Below are 14,856 nucleotides of genomic sequence, written 5' to 3'. Positions count from 1 at the left end.
TATTCTCTATTCTCTCTCTGCTCCTATCCTTTTCCCTTCAGCCAGAAGCCACAGGCAGAGAAAAGAGGAGGGGGAAAATTACGCGCGCGCGCGCACACACACACACACACACACACACACACTTTTTGAAAAAGAAAGCAGAATATATTCAGAGTTGCTCAGTGCACACTGCTATGAGAAACAGCAGTCTTGGTAGTATGCACTTGTCAAAAAAAGAGAACCAGGTGAGTAGTGACTAAGGCCTTGTAAATAACAAATGAAAAGATTTACACTGTGCTTTAAAAAAGTCATTATTTCCCTTTCTACTATTTTTTATAAACTTTTGGATCCCCTGTTTTCAATTTTCAGAGTTTATTTAAAAATGTAATTTAAAGAATTTTAAAGTGCAGACAATTATTCTATAATTTTCCTGTAGGCTCTGATCATGACCATTAACACTGGTTGTATGGCTTAAACCTGTATCTTCCAGAAAGGGTCAATGTGGTGAAATGATTGAAAGGATGGGATATCAGAAAGCAAAAAAACAAAAACAAAAACAAAACAAAAAAGGCACTAAAATAAGCACAATTAACAAGAAAAATCACATACGCTTCCAGCTCCTGTTTCATCTTTGTGAATTCTTCCTTTGTCATAGACCCTTCTCCTTCTCCAAGTTTCTGTAGTTTTTCCCTTGAGGCATCAAAATCAGGTCTTGGTGGTGCTGGAGGGATCTGTAATGGAACCAAATCACTAGTTTTTTGACCACAGTGCACGGCATGCGGGATCTTAGTTCCCTGACCAGGGATCAAACCCATGCCCCCTGCAATGGAAGCACGGAGTCTTAACCACTGGGCTGCCAGGGAAGTCCCCCAAATCACTAGTTTTAAAGACTTTAATTTCTTGCAGCAATTGTACTACTGCCACCATAAAAGACTATTGTCTGAGAGAGCTAAAGTCATCCTGAATGAACTGGATACCAGGAATATCCCAATTAAGGTTAGAGAATTTGATTAAGTCTAGAAATTAAGATCCTTGAGATCCTTTACACCAAGGAAGAAACAAGAGCAGAGTACTATTTTCTGGTGTTAGAACAGTACCAGAACTTTAGTCTGCAGATTCTAGATGTGGCAACCTAGAGTCCTCAAATGTCTATGTGCACTAAGCTTTGAGTACACACTAAATAAATGTGTAGCAAATATGTATACTATTTTTCAAAAGTATGTAAATGGTATGATTAGAGTGTACCAGAGGCAGAAAGCACTGACTTAAAAACAAGAGAACAAGATACAGACTAATGACTAAACTCATCTTATTCACCCACAGTAAGTGGGTAAGTAAGCACTACCTTAAATAAAAATATAAGATCTAGAAGAGACATATTATTCAAGGGAAGGATATAAGAAAAACCTTATTGTAGGAGGAAGAGCCTACAAGTAGGAACTGTTAAGGGGAAATGATGGAAAGCAAACAGAGCAAGTAAGAGGAAGAAAAGGTTAAGTAGCGGAAAGTTAAAATAACAATGACTTGAAGAAAAGGATTACACCAAGAAAAGCAATAGGGAAGGAAGCATCAAATACAGATCAGCACACATTCATTGATGCCTGCACACAGCATCTACTATGTGCCAAGCATGATACTGAACAACTGGCATATAAAGATAGATAAGACATAGTCTTGATCTTTGATGAGTGTTTAGTCTATGGGAGAAAAAAGTAGTAAGAAAATGTCATCACACAAGAAGATGACGGAAAAAAGGCGGAAATAGGAGGAGGTTCCAGGCTGCTAAACACATCGACATGCTGGGAAAATGGAAGGTGGTACAACATCCTGGAAAGGTCATGAAAGTTATCTGTCAACCCCCCACTCCAATACCTCATCCTATGCATCTCTTCTTCCATTTGGCTGTTCCTGAGTTGTATCCTTTATATAAACTGTTAATTAACCAAAAAGAAAAAAAGAAAAAGAAAAAGTACTGCCAGTTGTCCACCAAACTCAATTTGTAGAAAGAAAAAAAAAACAAATGATTGAGAAGGAGGGGCCACAAGGATAAAGGTGGAATCAGGCGAGGTCAGGATGATTTCAAGGAAATCAAATGAAACTAAACTTCAGAAATCTGACTGTGGTCAACAGCTGAGGCACAACACCCAGTGCATATTTATATTCGATAATCTCTTAAGGAGCCCTCCAACTCTAAGCATCTGTCTACCTAAGGGTTCAAGACCAGTATGGTTTGTAATACCCCCTTAGCTACTCCCTAGGACAAGCCCATTTCTATTCTAATAAACAGTAGGAATTTAAGTTTAAATGAGGGGGAATAACGTATCCATATCCCCACACTCCCAAACAAGACAACTCAGGATAAAAGTGGTAGTCAATTACATTTTGTAGCTGGCAATTTAAAAAAAACTACCTCAGTTCACTAGAAGTGCAAAAGAAGATTTCAACACATAATAAAGTATCTAAAAAGCTCCTAGAAAATGGGATTAAAATGGAACCTCAACACTTACAATGTAACCTGCATAGTCTTCATTTTCAACGAAGGAATCGTGAAGCCAGATAAATTCCTCATGTTGTCGAACAACTGAAAACTCGTTTTGTTTAAAATTTGGCAATGAACTCTGCAAAGAAAGAGATTCTCTCAAATAAAAATCGAAGTTACACTAAAAACACTTTTAACATTTTATACCTTATTTTTTAAAATTAGTCTTTTATGAAAGATTCTCAGTGCTTTTACACTCTATTATGAAAACCCTGAGACACCCAGACAAAATTATCCTGGGATCTTTGAGAAAATAAGCTGACAGCCTCTTATTATATTGTACTTCTACCATTACAAAGTTATCCTATAAATATAACAAACTCAACTATTCAGACAAAGAAAAATAGATCACAATCTGAAAATGTGCCTGAGAACTGAAATCTAAAAAGAAAATAGTCTGTTAAAACAGTAATTTAGGGCTTCCCTGGTGGTGCAGTGGTTGAGAGTCCGCCTCCCGATGCAGGGGACACGGGTTCATGCCCTGGTCTGGGAAGATCCCACATGCCGCGGAGTGGCTAGGCCCATGAGCCATGGCCACTGAGCCTGCGCGTCCGGAGCCTGTGCTCCGCAACGGGAGAGGCCACAACAGTGAGAGGCCCGTGCACCACAAAAAAAAAAAAACACAAAAAACAACAACAGTAATTTAACTGAAGGAATGTACCAAAACTGAAAATAACAAGAATGGTAAAAGATATTAAAGTCTAGAGAAAATTAAATTTGTACTATGTCTAAGTTCTATGATTAATTCTCAAATGTTAATCTTTAAAAAGTACACTTCCCTAAAACGTTTTGTTAAAATAACAGCAGTGAATTATAAACTAAAATAGAATTACTGATTATGTTCAAAACCAAAATTCTAGTCAATATATTATTACATATGTAACATTAGCACAATAACTAAAATAACAGAAGTACAAAATCCCATTTACCTTTGTGTGAACAGTGAATTTTACTTTATCTCTCTCACTAAGAGCATCAGAAATGTCCACCTGCAGAGCAGCATCACTTTGAAGATCTACATTTATTGCTTTAAGCTAGAAAAAGAAAATAACTCAATGAAAATTCTGTAGGCTTTTATACAATTTAATTCTTCTCCCAGACAATAAGACAATGCAAAAACGAAACTAAAGAATCTGAAATCTAAAAAGTACTCAAGTTCATTTACTCTATCTATATCTGTACCTATCTATCTATCTATCTATCTATCTATCTGGGGGGAGATGCTTTGGTTATGTTATTATCTTAACCAATTTTCATTCTACACCATGCAACTACACTTTGCTTTGTATGAGTCAATGTGCTAAACATTATTACAGTTTCACCCAAAAAGTAAACTATTTTCCAAGAAGATGGTCCTTTAAAAGTTCAAGTGTTCCCTTTAAGAACAAGAAAAATAATAAAAAGAATATTGGCCAATCATTTAAACTCTATTGCTTATTTTAATTCAGGAATATACAATAAAACTATTAATGATAATTAAATATATTACATATATGTATTATGTATATGTAAAATGCTAAAAATACAACATATAATACTCAATAATTAACTCCTGTGATATGAATTAAATTTTACTCTACAGTACTCTTTAATTCTTCTAAATTAATTTTTACTCTATACACCCATTTCTATTTACCCATTTATGAGAAAAGTTCTCCACATATAATTCTAATCATAATTCTACTTATAATTCTTAAATTTCATCCATTTTTCTTCCCCTTTAAACAAATAAACATTCTAACATCTTTGGGTAATTTGGAGATTTACAAAAGAAGCAAACACACTAAAAGATAAAGTCTCAGCCAGCTGCAAAGATATGAAATATTTAAAGTGTAACTAAGTAGCTTGCTTCAAATACTCTAGTTGTAAAAGCCAGGACTGACTTTGGAATCTTACCTAGTCATTAGTGTTTCAAATTTCAATTACAATGTAAACGGAAAAAATGCTGGAAGCAAAACTGTTTATTCTATGATCTCAATTACATTAAAAAAAATGCAAAAATGGTTCTGAAGAACCTAGGGGCAGGACAGGAATAAAGACGCAGACATAGAGACTGGACTTGAGGACACGGGGAGGGGGAAGGGTAAGCTGGGACAAAGTGAGAGAGTGGCATGGACTTATATGCACTACCAAATGTAAAATAGATAGCTAGTGGGAAGCAGCCGCATAGCACAGGGAGATCAGCTCATGCTTTGTGACCACCTAGAGGGGTGGGATAGGGAGGGTGGGAGGGAGACGCGAGAGGGAGGGGATATGGGGATATATGTATACGTATAGCTGATTCACTTTGTGATACAGCAGAAACTAACACACCATTGTAAAGCAATTATACTCTAATAAAGATGTTAAAAAAATGCATACATAAAAGGCTTATAGGAAATACAACAAAATGTGAGTTGCAGTGGATTTGCTTCTTTGTATATTCTTTTATTCTCCCAACTTTCCACAATATGCATGTATTACTTTTATAAATAGGAAAAAAATAAGCCTTTAAGGAATCTTGCGATTTATTAAAAGATGAATTTTGTGAAGTTTTCCATTAAATAGGGTTGTTTATTAGTAATGAAAGTAACATACTATTTCATTTTTGCTCTTTTGGTTCTATATTGACTAGACATGTTTTTAAAAAATAAATACCATTACATACAATCTAACTTAAGAGTCACAGAAGAAATTAATCACTATTTAAATTGCATGGCCTTTAATGAAAACTTTATTGATAACTTTAATAAGTTTACATTAAAATAAATTTCAATCAGTAATCATATTTTTAAAAGTTAATACTATAAACTTACATAAAAATATTTTAAAATGTTTAAAAAATTGCTATTGTACTCAATGCTACATGTAGCCCACTGTCTGATAAAAGAAATGAACTTAAAGGTTGTTCTGAATTACAAAGGAGTATTCTTTTTCATTTTCCAACTATCTTCATTGCTTCTGAAGTATTGGAAACAGAGAGTACTTTGTTCTTTGGTTTTCTTGCTTTTATTTAGTCTTATGTCTTCAAACTGTCCTTCCTACCTGTTCTCTAACCCCTTACCTTAATTCTAATTTAAGAAATCTGTTTCCTTATTTCTCTTTACTCACATTCAGGCCACTCTTAAGATGTTTATTGTGGTGGGATGAATTACAGCTCCCCAAAAGACATCCATATCCAAATACCTGTGAATGTTACCTTATATGGTAAAAAAGATGGGGAGATTATCCTGGATTATCCAGGTGGGTCCTAAATACAATTACATGTATCTTTATAAGAAGGAGGCAGAGGGAAATTTGACACAGACAAAAGAAGAGAAGGCAACTTAACTACGGAGGCAGAGATTAGAGTGGTAAAGCCACAAGCCAAGGATTGCAGGCAGCCACGAGAAAGCTGGAAGAGATAAGTAACTAATTCTTCGCTAGAGCCTCAGGGAGCATGGCCCTGCCAACACCTTGATCTCAGCTCAGTGATAGTGATTTCAGACTTCGGGCCTGCAGAACTGTGAGAGAATAAATTCTGTTGTGTTAACCCGTCAGGTTTGCAGTAATTCGTTATAGCAGCCACAGGAAACTCATAAATTTATCATGTGGTTTTTGGAATAATAACCTTAGCAATTCTCCATTTCTTGTTTTCACTGCCTAGTCTAGGATTTTTCAGACACAACTCATAAGACTCAACCTGGATGCTTGTTAAAAAATACAGAATCCCACGCCCTATCCCAGACGTATCAAAACAGAATCTTCAGAATGAGCCTTAAAAGCCGTACTTGGGAACACTGGCCTAGATTTTCCAGGTTGTCCTTGTCTTTACATTCTGTCAAAACTTCATCTCAACTGCTAATATTTTCTTTTCAATGATTATATAAAATATTTCTGCCAGATTTCATATCTCTAAGTATATTTTAACTTTCAGGTTTATTTTCTTTTTTTTTAACCGTTGCGCCATCAATTTGGAAACACACCTTTCAGGATTTCCACATATGAAGGGCTGTTATTTTTTCTTCCAATTAAAGATTATTTTAAATTATTAAAATATTTCTCTGTCTTCCATTTCGTTATCCTTTTATACCAAATACACTGTTCCCCTTTTTTTGCTTTGTTTTGTCTGATAGTAAAACCCCTGGGTTTTTAAAATTGTAACTTATCAATAAATAATATTACTGTATTATACATTTACCACTTTTGGTCTTGTACTTTATTTTTTAGGTATAGTTTACATATAATGAACTGCAGATTTTAAGTATATAGTTCGAAGAGTTTAAACAAATATGTAGGTTACACCCCTGTAATCATCACCATAATTAAGATATGGAACATTTCCATCAGCCCCAGAAGTTCCCTCCTTTGCTTTTATTCCTCTACTTCTTACTTTCTAACTCTTTGATAAATTCTCTCGTATGCCTTATTAAAGCATATTAAAGCACTGGAAAATATGTCTTCCAATCAGTTGTGCCTTAGATTTAATAAAATATCATACTGTAAATTTAGTGTGTGGTTTTTTTTGTTTTTGTTCTTTTGGTCATGACGCACGGCTTGCAGGATCTTAGTTCCCCAGCCGGGGTGGAACCCAGGCCCCCTGCAGTGGAATCACGGAGTTCCTAACCACTGGACAGCAGGGAATTCCTGTAAATTTAGTGTTAATTACATAAAATGTACACAGATTTTCCAGGTGGATTTTTTTCTTTGTTTACAGAAAAGTCAGTAATTTTAGACAGTTTTGGTTAAGGGCAAGAGTCAAAGCAAACAACTTGTGATTCATCAACATTTAATTAACTCTGCAAGTAGTGAGGTCAGTTTGAGGAAATTCTAACTGGACTATATTCACCAGTTTAATCCTTATCTGGGCCAATACTTCCTTTTGTCAAAGACTGACTAGGTTAAACACCTGTGTCATGGTCAAGAGAAAGCCCAGGCAGAGAAAATGATTAAGCAAAACACACTATCCTTAGAAAAATAGTCTAAAGACACTGCCCTACTGCTGATAGATTAATTCTTCACATATAATTACTTAGTAAAGAGGACATTCACTATTAGTTTACTACACTGATGTGTTTACATGTTAAAGTATCAACCTTATGACACTCCTAAAAACTTAACTGTTAATCTTTTGCCAGAAAAGTACATGTACAGAGATGGATGGATGGATGGAGGAGGAAGGAAGAAGGAAAATAACTGATTATTGCAACAGCCTCCCAACTGGTCTCTTGCTTCTGCCTCTTTCCCTCTTCAATCTATACTCCTTATAGGGCCACTGGAACCATCCCACTAAACTAGAAATCACTCCTCTGCTCAAAACCTAAGGGGTTCCCACTTAGAGAAAAGCCTAATCCTTACAGTGGCCCCCCAGGCCCTATTCTTCTGGCTCACTGCAGCCCTGAAAGAAAGGCGCGAACCGTAACAGGGCTAAGAAACTATTTCTAGGGAATTACAGTATAATCAGTGAAAAACCCCATGAGGCAGACAGAAATTCTGTTAAGTTCACTAACTCAGGCCAAAATTTAAATCTATTTTACTCCTAGTCCAGTTATGATTTAAAAAAAATTTTTATTGAAGTAGTTGATTTACAACCAGTTATGATTTTGGAAGTCCTGTAATAAATTATTTCCATTATGATACTCTGTATACTCAGCAGTCAAATCAACGGTTGATTATACATATACTTTCCGGAAACTAGATTCCCTTTCATCCATCATACTAGGAATAACAAAACATTACTAGAGTCGCATGATGTCACTCCAATGCCTTTCTTGCTGGTCTTGTCAACTCCCATTGCTCTTTTGCCGTACTTGGCTTGCAAATTCCCACATGTAGGATCAATTCAATCATCAACTTTCTTTGCTTTTTTGAGCTGAGTGTGGCTAAAGTCACAACTGTCTGTGCTTGTCCACTACAAATTATTGCTCTCCCAACTGCACTAGACTCTTAAAACCATTCAACAGTCCAGGGTCGATCTGCTCAGCTCCCCTTCTGATTCCCTGAGCAACCACTCCAAAGCTTTACTATCTCAACCCTCGATTGCATTTCCACCCTATGCTCAACAAGTGACCCTGTCTCCCACATCCCCAAGAAATAAACATTAGCAGCTGTTTTCCCTCAGACCCATCAATAAGCCTTTCTATAAATAGATCTGTACTCACCATCTCCTCTGCATTCTCAGAAGGAGTGGTGTCCCATGGAGAGCAGAGCTCTCCGGCTACCTGAGCAGGTAATCTGCCTGTTTGCTCTAGAACCTGCTTGTACAATGCTCTTCTAGTCAAGTTAGCCCTGGTCTCACAACACCTCCACACAGTGAGGACCTAATTTCCAAATCCAATACTTTGCAGTCTTCTGGATCTCTCTTCGGTATTTTGCCTCAATGATCATTCTGACCATGTCCTTAAAACTCTCTCAACTTCTGGGGACTCTTTTCATTTTCTCCCCACTCATCTCAGCCCCATCAGTTAGTCCATTTCTTCTCCTTGGCCTGTGAATGCTGTTTCCCGCTGGATACTATCTAGCGTTGGCAAACTCGGCCATTCTTGACTAATAACTCTGAAATTTATACCTTCAACTCACACCTCTTATTCTAAGTTCCCAATCATAATTTCAAGTTACTAACTAGACATATCCACCTGGATGTATTTACTTATTAAACAACTGAGTGCCTTCAACGTGCCAACCACTGTCAGATGTGCTTGCGATAGAGCAATGAAAGGACACAATCTTCACCCTTTCAGATCTTACTTTCTAGTTTGGCAGGGAAGGGATTAGACACTTCACAGGCACTTCAAATCCAACATATCTGAAAACCAAACTTATTATCTACCTTCTAACTCTGCTATTCTCTCGTATATTCCTCATCTCCTTCTCCTCTGTCTAGCACATGTATTTATTCAGCCACTATGCCCTGTGCATTCTATCTTCTAAATATCTCTCTGCTATGTCCCCTCCTTCATCCCTTCTTCCACTGCCTTAGTTCTACCTTTAACATTTCTCATCTGGACTGCCACAAAAGCCTGGTAACAGGTTTCTCTGCTTTCTGCAAGGAAGAAGCAATCCACCTTCCACATCGGAGTCATCTACAATGCTATTTTCATCTGGGCATATGTCCTTCCTAGCTGGTGATCCCTCAGGACTTCCCACATTATGCACTTTATCTGTATTACCCATATCTACTCCTGCTTCCAGTAAGAAAAAGTGCTCCAGGTGGAACCTAATGACCTACCTACATGTTATCCTCTCTGCTGGCAAGCCTTCCCCATCCCTGGGAGCCTACACAATCAACATTTAAGGCTTAGCTCCTGTAGGCAACAGCACAGTGGTTAACAGCCCAGTACCTATAGCTAGACTCCCTGAGTTTGAATACAGCTCATACCGGCTGTATGAACCAGGGCAAGTTATTTAATCTCTCTGAACCTCACTTTTCCTTTCCAAAGTAGGAATAATAGTAGCAGTTACTTCACAGGGATTTGAGAATTGAGTTGATGTGTGGAAAGTCCCTAGTATGCAGCAAACGCTTCATCAGTTGTGTAGTTACCATTATGTCTTCACTCTCCTTCGTACTCCCACAGCACTTCACCGGTAAGCTCCTCACTACACTGCCATGGCCCCAGGGCAGGAACTTTCTCTTCTTCCTCTGCCAACATTCATCTTATCCTTTGCCAACGAAATCTATGTCACGTTTTTATCAGAAATAACTATCAATAAATGTGGAATATGTTCAAGCTAAATGCTGAGTAGGTACAAAAGAAAATGCAAACATCTGGGCCAAGTCTTAAAAGGTTAAGTCAAATTTCATGTGAAAAAAAAGGTGAGGGAAAAAAAAACCCACTCCACAACACTGAGAAGCATGCATAAAGCAGACATTAAAGTGCAGAGGTGGTTGGGCAATGACAAGTAGACTAGAATATGCCTATTGTGTGTGTGTGTGTGTGTGTGTGTGTATGGGGCAGGGGCATCTTGAGAAATGAAGTCAGCCAGAAAGCGTTATGAACGGTGTTCAATGCTAGCATAAGGAGTTTGGACCTTACTGCAAAAAGAACTGGGTCCCCGTTAAGTCCTTGTGACTATTGGTGCCATATGATCTAATCATTTCAGTTAGGTAACTACCAGTCATGTGCAGTCTGGACTGGAAAGTAGAGAGCCTGGAGACAGACCAATGAGATACTGCTACAGTCCAGGCAAGAGATAGAGGGAACTTAACTGTGGCCATATAAATGAAAGATGGGCTAACAACATTTCTGAGGTGAAATTATCTGGCCTCAGTGACTGTTCTGGTATGGGGATGAAGGTTATGATTCAGAAGCTTCTTGCATGAAGGACTACAAATGATGACATTAATGAAGATAAGGAATAAGAGGGAGGAGCAAGCCTAGGAGTCCAGGAGAGGTGCACTTCCTCCACCTGAAGTAATTCTGAAAACAATAAACATATTATTTAGAATTCAAATCAAATGCTAAGAGAATTACGCCATCATGCTGGCATGTACTGCTCTATTTAACAAGCACATCAGAGCAAAATGTGTCCAGTTCAAAGGGCTCATTTGTTTACTAAATAATATGTTACTGTCCTTCCTTTGGGAAAGAAAAAAATACCCATCTATGCAGAGGTGTAACCGAAGAGATCAAAAAGTGGCCAATAATTTTCAATATTGTGTATTCTTAAAGTCTGCTTTTTAAGTTTCTTACAAAACAGTATATTCTTAAGGCTGTAAGACTCTCTTCTGTTCCAAATCATAATGAAAATTTAAGGCTGCTTAAAAATGTATTTTAAAATGCTGTCTTTAATTTTGCTTACTTACTGCTTTGAATGAAATGCTTGCACTATTATTTTTGAATCTGTGATGTCCCCCCTACAATTTGTATCAAATAGGTACTGCATGCTTTTTCTCTATCAAGACTTTCTTAAAAGGCTGAACAAGCAATCTAAACTAAAAGTGCAATGCCTAAAAGTTCTAATCTATTTATGGCACTCTATTTCTATCAGGACAAACACAATATAAGGAAATTTAAACAGGCCTGAAATTTCTGTTCCTGAAATGAGGCAATAGCAGGATAACTTTGTGCAGCCATAATCAGACTTCAGTGTACAATGGAATCATCTTGCTAGTTAACAAAGTACTTATCTGTCCTCCCTACCTCAAGAGATTGATTTACTAGAGGGTGGGCCCAGAAACTTTTGACTTTAGTTTTTCAAACACCCCAGGTGATTCTGATGCAAGTGTTTCAAGACGACTTTGAGAAATATGTGCGCTGGCTTTGATGTCAGCAGCATGGTTTAAAGTCCACCTCTCTCACTCACTGGCTGTGTGACTTCAGACTACTCACTTAGTTTCTCTGAGGTTCAGATTTCTCATCTGTAAATGGGGGATACTAAAAGCTTCACAAGGATGATAAGAGGATATAAGGAAACAATGCTTATACAGTGCTAACACAGTGCCCAGATATGACTATTACTATGATTCCCCTACCCCAGAAGATACATATACACATTCATACACATGCACTTTGTCTTAAAATTCATTAGAACCTAAAATTTTAAGAAATAACCAGAAATCCTACATGATGCTTTCATGCAAACTAGTAATTCTAAATGATGCTTTTCTGTAAACTGAGAAATTTATTAATTCATCGTTTATAAAAATATGCAGCACCTTCTGCATCTTTCTTACCATTTTAAAACTTTATAAAGGTCATCAGTTAATACTAACTACCTTATCTCTTATTTAAAAAAACCAGGAATAACATCCTATAAAAATATTTTATCACCTGCCCAAAATCGACTAACAGACGTGTCTCTCACATTGTCTAAGATAAATAAGTAAAAGCAAAACGGAAAACTAAAGTGCAAACTGTTAAATGTGAAGGAACCATGGAACGTTGCTGAGCTGCAATTATCATGTATCAATGTTTTTCAAGTGCTCACTTGTACAAGGCACTATACAGATTACTACCCTTCGGCCAAGGTAAATGGGGGTAGAGCGTGGGAGGGAGGAATCATAGCCCTGAAGGCCCTTTCTGAACTGAAATGCACTGCCTCAAATCACCACCAAGGGATCTCTGCAAAAGATGTATTTTTTTGGACATTAGGAAAAGTAAAGGTACTGTGGACTACCAGCACTTCACAAAATCTGGTAGGATACTGGAGAAGAGTTTAGATTCGGCAACTGTAAAATCCCGTGCAAAAGGGTAATTTAGAACAACCCCGTACTATAATGTTTTAGAGGAAAAGAAGGGTGGGCAAGGGCGGGTTCGAGAGGTCCCCCCAAGGGGAAATTGAAGGTGCCGGCAGGAAGGTCTGACAATGGGTTTTCATAGTCCCCAACGTGGTGGCGGCGGGTGTCCAGCTCCGGCCTCCACCTCCACTTCCCCACCTGCACCCGGACCGGCCGGGGAAGGAGGTCCACAGAAGAGTCGGAGCCGTGGCGGGGGCCGAGAGCAGCCGCGGGTCCCCGGGAAATCAGAACCGAACGGCCCCAAGGGAGGAAGGGCTGCAGGAGGGCGGGGCGCGGTGCGGCGAGGAAATCGAAAGGAGGCCGGCGGGTAGGGGGTGCCGTGCGACCGGAGACACCCCTCTCCCGTACCACACCCCTGGACCAAGGCGAGGGAGGGAGGGTCCCGCTAGCCAGAAGGAGGCAGAACTTACTCCGCGGTCCTCCTCCGAGAGGAAGTCGGGGCCGTCGTCCAGGCCTTCCTGCGAGGTCGGCGGGGCCCGCCGCGCCGGGGAAAGGATGGAGTGGGGGGGACACAAGGGGAGACATTAGTGTCAGGCCGGCGCGGCCCCCGCACCCGCCCCGCGCCCGCCGCCCCCAACGCGCGCCCGGGACTCGGCGCCGCGGACACCCACCATCATGGCTGCTCCGAGGCGAGGGCTGGCGCAGGCGCGCACCGCACCGCGGGCTGGAGGGAGCCGGCGGCGGCCGGCAAGCGGGGCGGGGCCGGCGGCGGGGCCTCGGAGCAGCCCCGCCCCGCCCGCCCCGACGGGGCCGGGGTCCGAGAGCGCGGAAGAAGGAAGGAAGTGCCCTCCGCCCAAGGTCAAACCACCCTTGGCCGAGTGGGCCCGAAGGCCCAGGCTCACGTGTCTGGAGACTGCTCGCGGCTGGGCGGCTCTGATCCCAGAAGGGCCGAAGGCCACCCGGGGAGCTGTCCAGTTCCCGTTCTCTGAGGGCTGCGGCGAAAAACCAAGCAAGCGCCCTCCAGAAGCCACAGTTAATCATCTAGTCTTTGTATAGTGCCACACGATAATTAATCACAATTAATATTTTGCCCGTAGAAGTTGTGGGATCCCAGGCCCTTTACACCGTCATCAGTCAGGGGCTGTAATCAAGCTTTTACTGCTAGCGAGGCAATAACTATCTCAGGGTTTGGGGCGCTAATGGTTGAGCACTATGTAAATGAGCTGTTCACATTACAAGAGTATTCCTTTTCTTTATACCAAGAAACGTCCCCAGGCATACTCTAACTGTCCAGTTGTAGAGCACACACGGGTGTCCACAGGCACTTGAGACAAGACAAAAGTCATTCCTTACCCCCTGCCCCACTTTTTCTATTACACACACGCACAAACAAGCAATCCTGTACTCCCATTCAGTTAATGGCATCAGTATCTTCAGATGTTCAGGCCAGAAACCTAAGTCCCATTCAAGTCCTTCCTTCCTCTCCCTCACTCGTTACATCATTTAGTAACCAAATCCTATTACATCTGTAATTTATCATGTGCCATTACCTCTTAAACTGGTCTCATTCCTCTTCCCAACCCCCTTCCACAGCAATTACCCTCAGCATCTCTTGTCTGGCCCATTTTTTAAAAACCATTAAAAAAAACTGAAGTAGAGTTAATTTACAATGTTGTATTAGTTTCAGGTGTACAGCAAAGTGATTAAGTTTCATATATATATACATGTATATACATATATATATTCTTTTTCAGATTCTTTTCCATTATAGGTTACTACAAGATACTGAATATAGTTCCCTGTGCTATACAGTAGGTCCTTATTTATCTATTTTATATATAGTATTGCATATATGTTAATCCCAAACTCTTAATTTATCTCCCCCCCACCCTGGTCTGGCCCTCTGCAATACTCTCATAACTTTTCTTAGTTCCATCTCTCTCTCACCATTCTATACACTGCTGCCAGTCTTCCTCCTAAGACACAGGTATTGATGATTATGCTACTACCCTGTTCAGTAATCTTCCCAAGTCTCCCTTACGTGAAGGTCCAACTCCACGGCCTGTGATTCCAGGCCCTCCACAGTTGATTCCCTATTTTGCCAGGCCCTCCCATCCTATCTTATTGAATTGAAGCTCTCAAAACAGTAATGGGTTTTTTGCTGTTGTTTTTTGGGGGGTTTTGGCCATGCTGCGCAGCTTGC

The 14,856-nt window shown here is 39.7% G+C and overlaps 1 protein-coding gene across 2 annotated transcripts in view; it reads right to left on the bottom strand.

Moving 5' to 3' along the window:
* SNX6 (sorting nexin 6) overlaps positions 1 to 13,346 on the bottom strand; it is a 54,645-nt gene extending 41,299 nt beyond the window's left edge. For both annotated transcript variants that reach the window (XM_082647926.1, XM_082647927.1), the window contains exons 1-5: positions 13,325 to 13,346; positions 13,124 to 13,171; positions 3,448 to 3,552; positions 2,487 to 2,597; positions 589 to 710 (exon numbers count right to left, since the gene is read on the bottom strand). In XM_082647926.1, coding sequence (XP_082504052.1) covers positions 589 to 710; positions 2,487 to 2,597; positions 3,448 to 3,552; positions 13,124 to 13,171; positions 13,325 to 13,330 — 392 coding nt within the window. In that variant the 5' untranslated portion in view covers positions 13,331 to 13,346. The remainder of the gene's footprint in view (positions 1 to 588; positions 711 to 2,486; positions 2,598 to 3,447; positions 3,553 to 13,123; positions 13,172 to 13,324) is intronic.
* Between the last annotated feature and the right edge of the window lie 1,510 nt (positions 13,347 to 14,856).

This window comes from Grampus griseus (genome assembly GCF_964374135.1).
Source record: "Grampus griseus genome assembly, chromosome: 2".
Lineage (NCBI taxonomy): Eukaryota > Metazoa > Chordata > Mammalia > Artiodactyla > Delphinidae > Grampus > Grampus griseus.
Note: the sequence above shows the minus strand (reverse complement) of the source record. Positions and strands in the feature narration are given on the sequence as shown.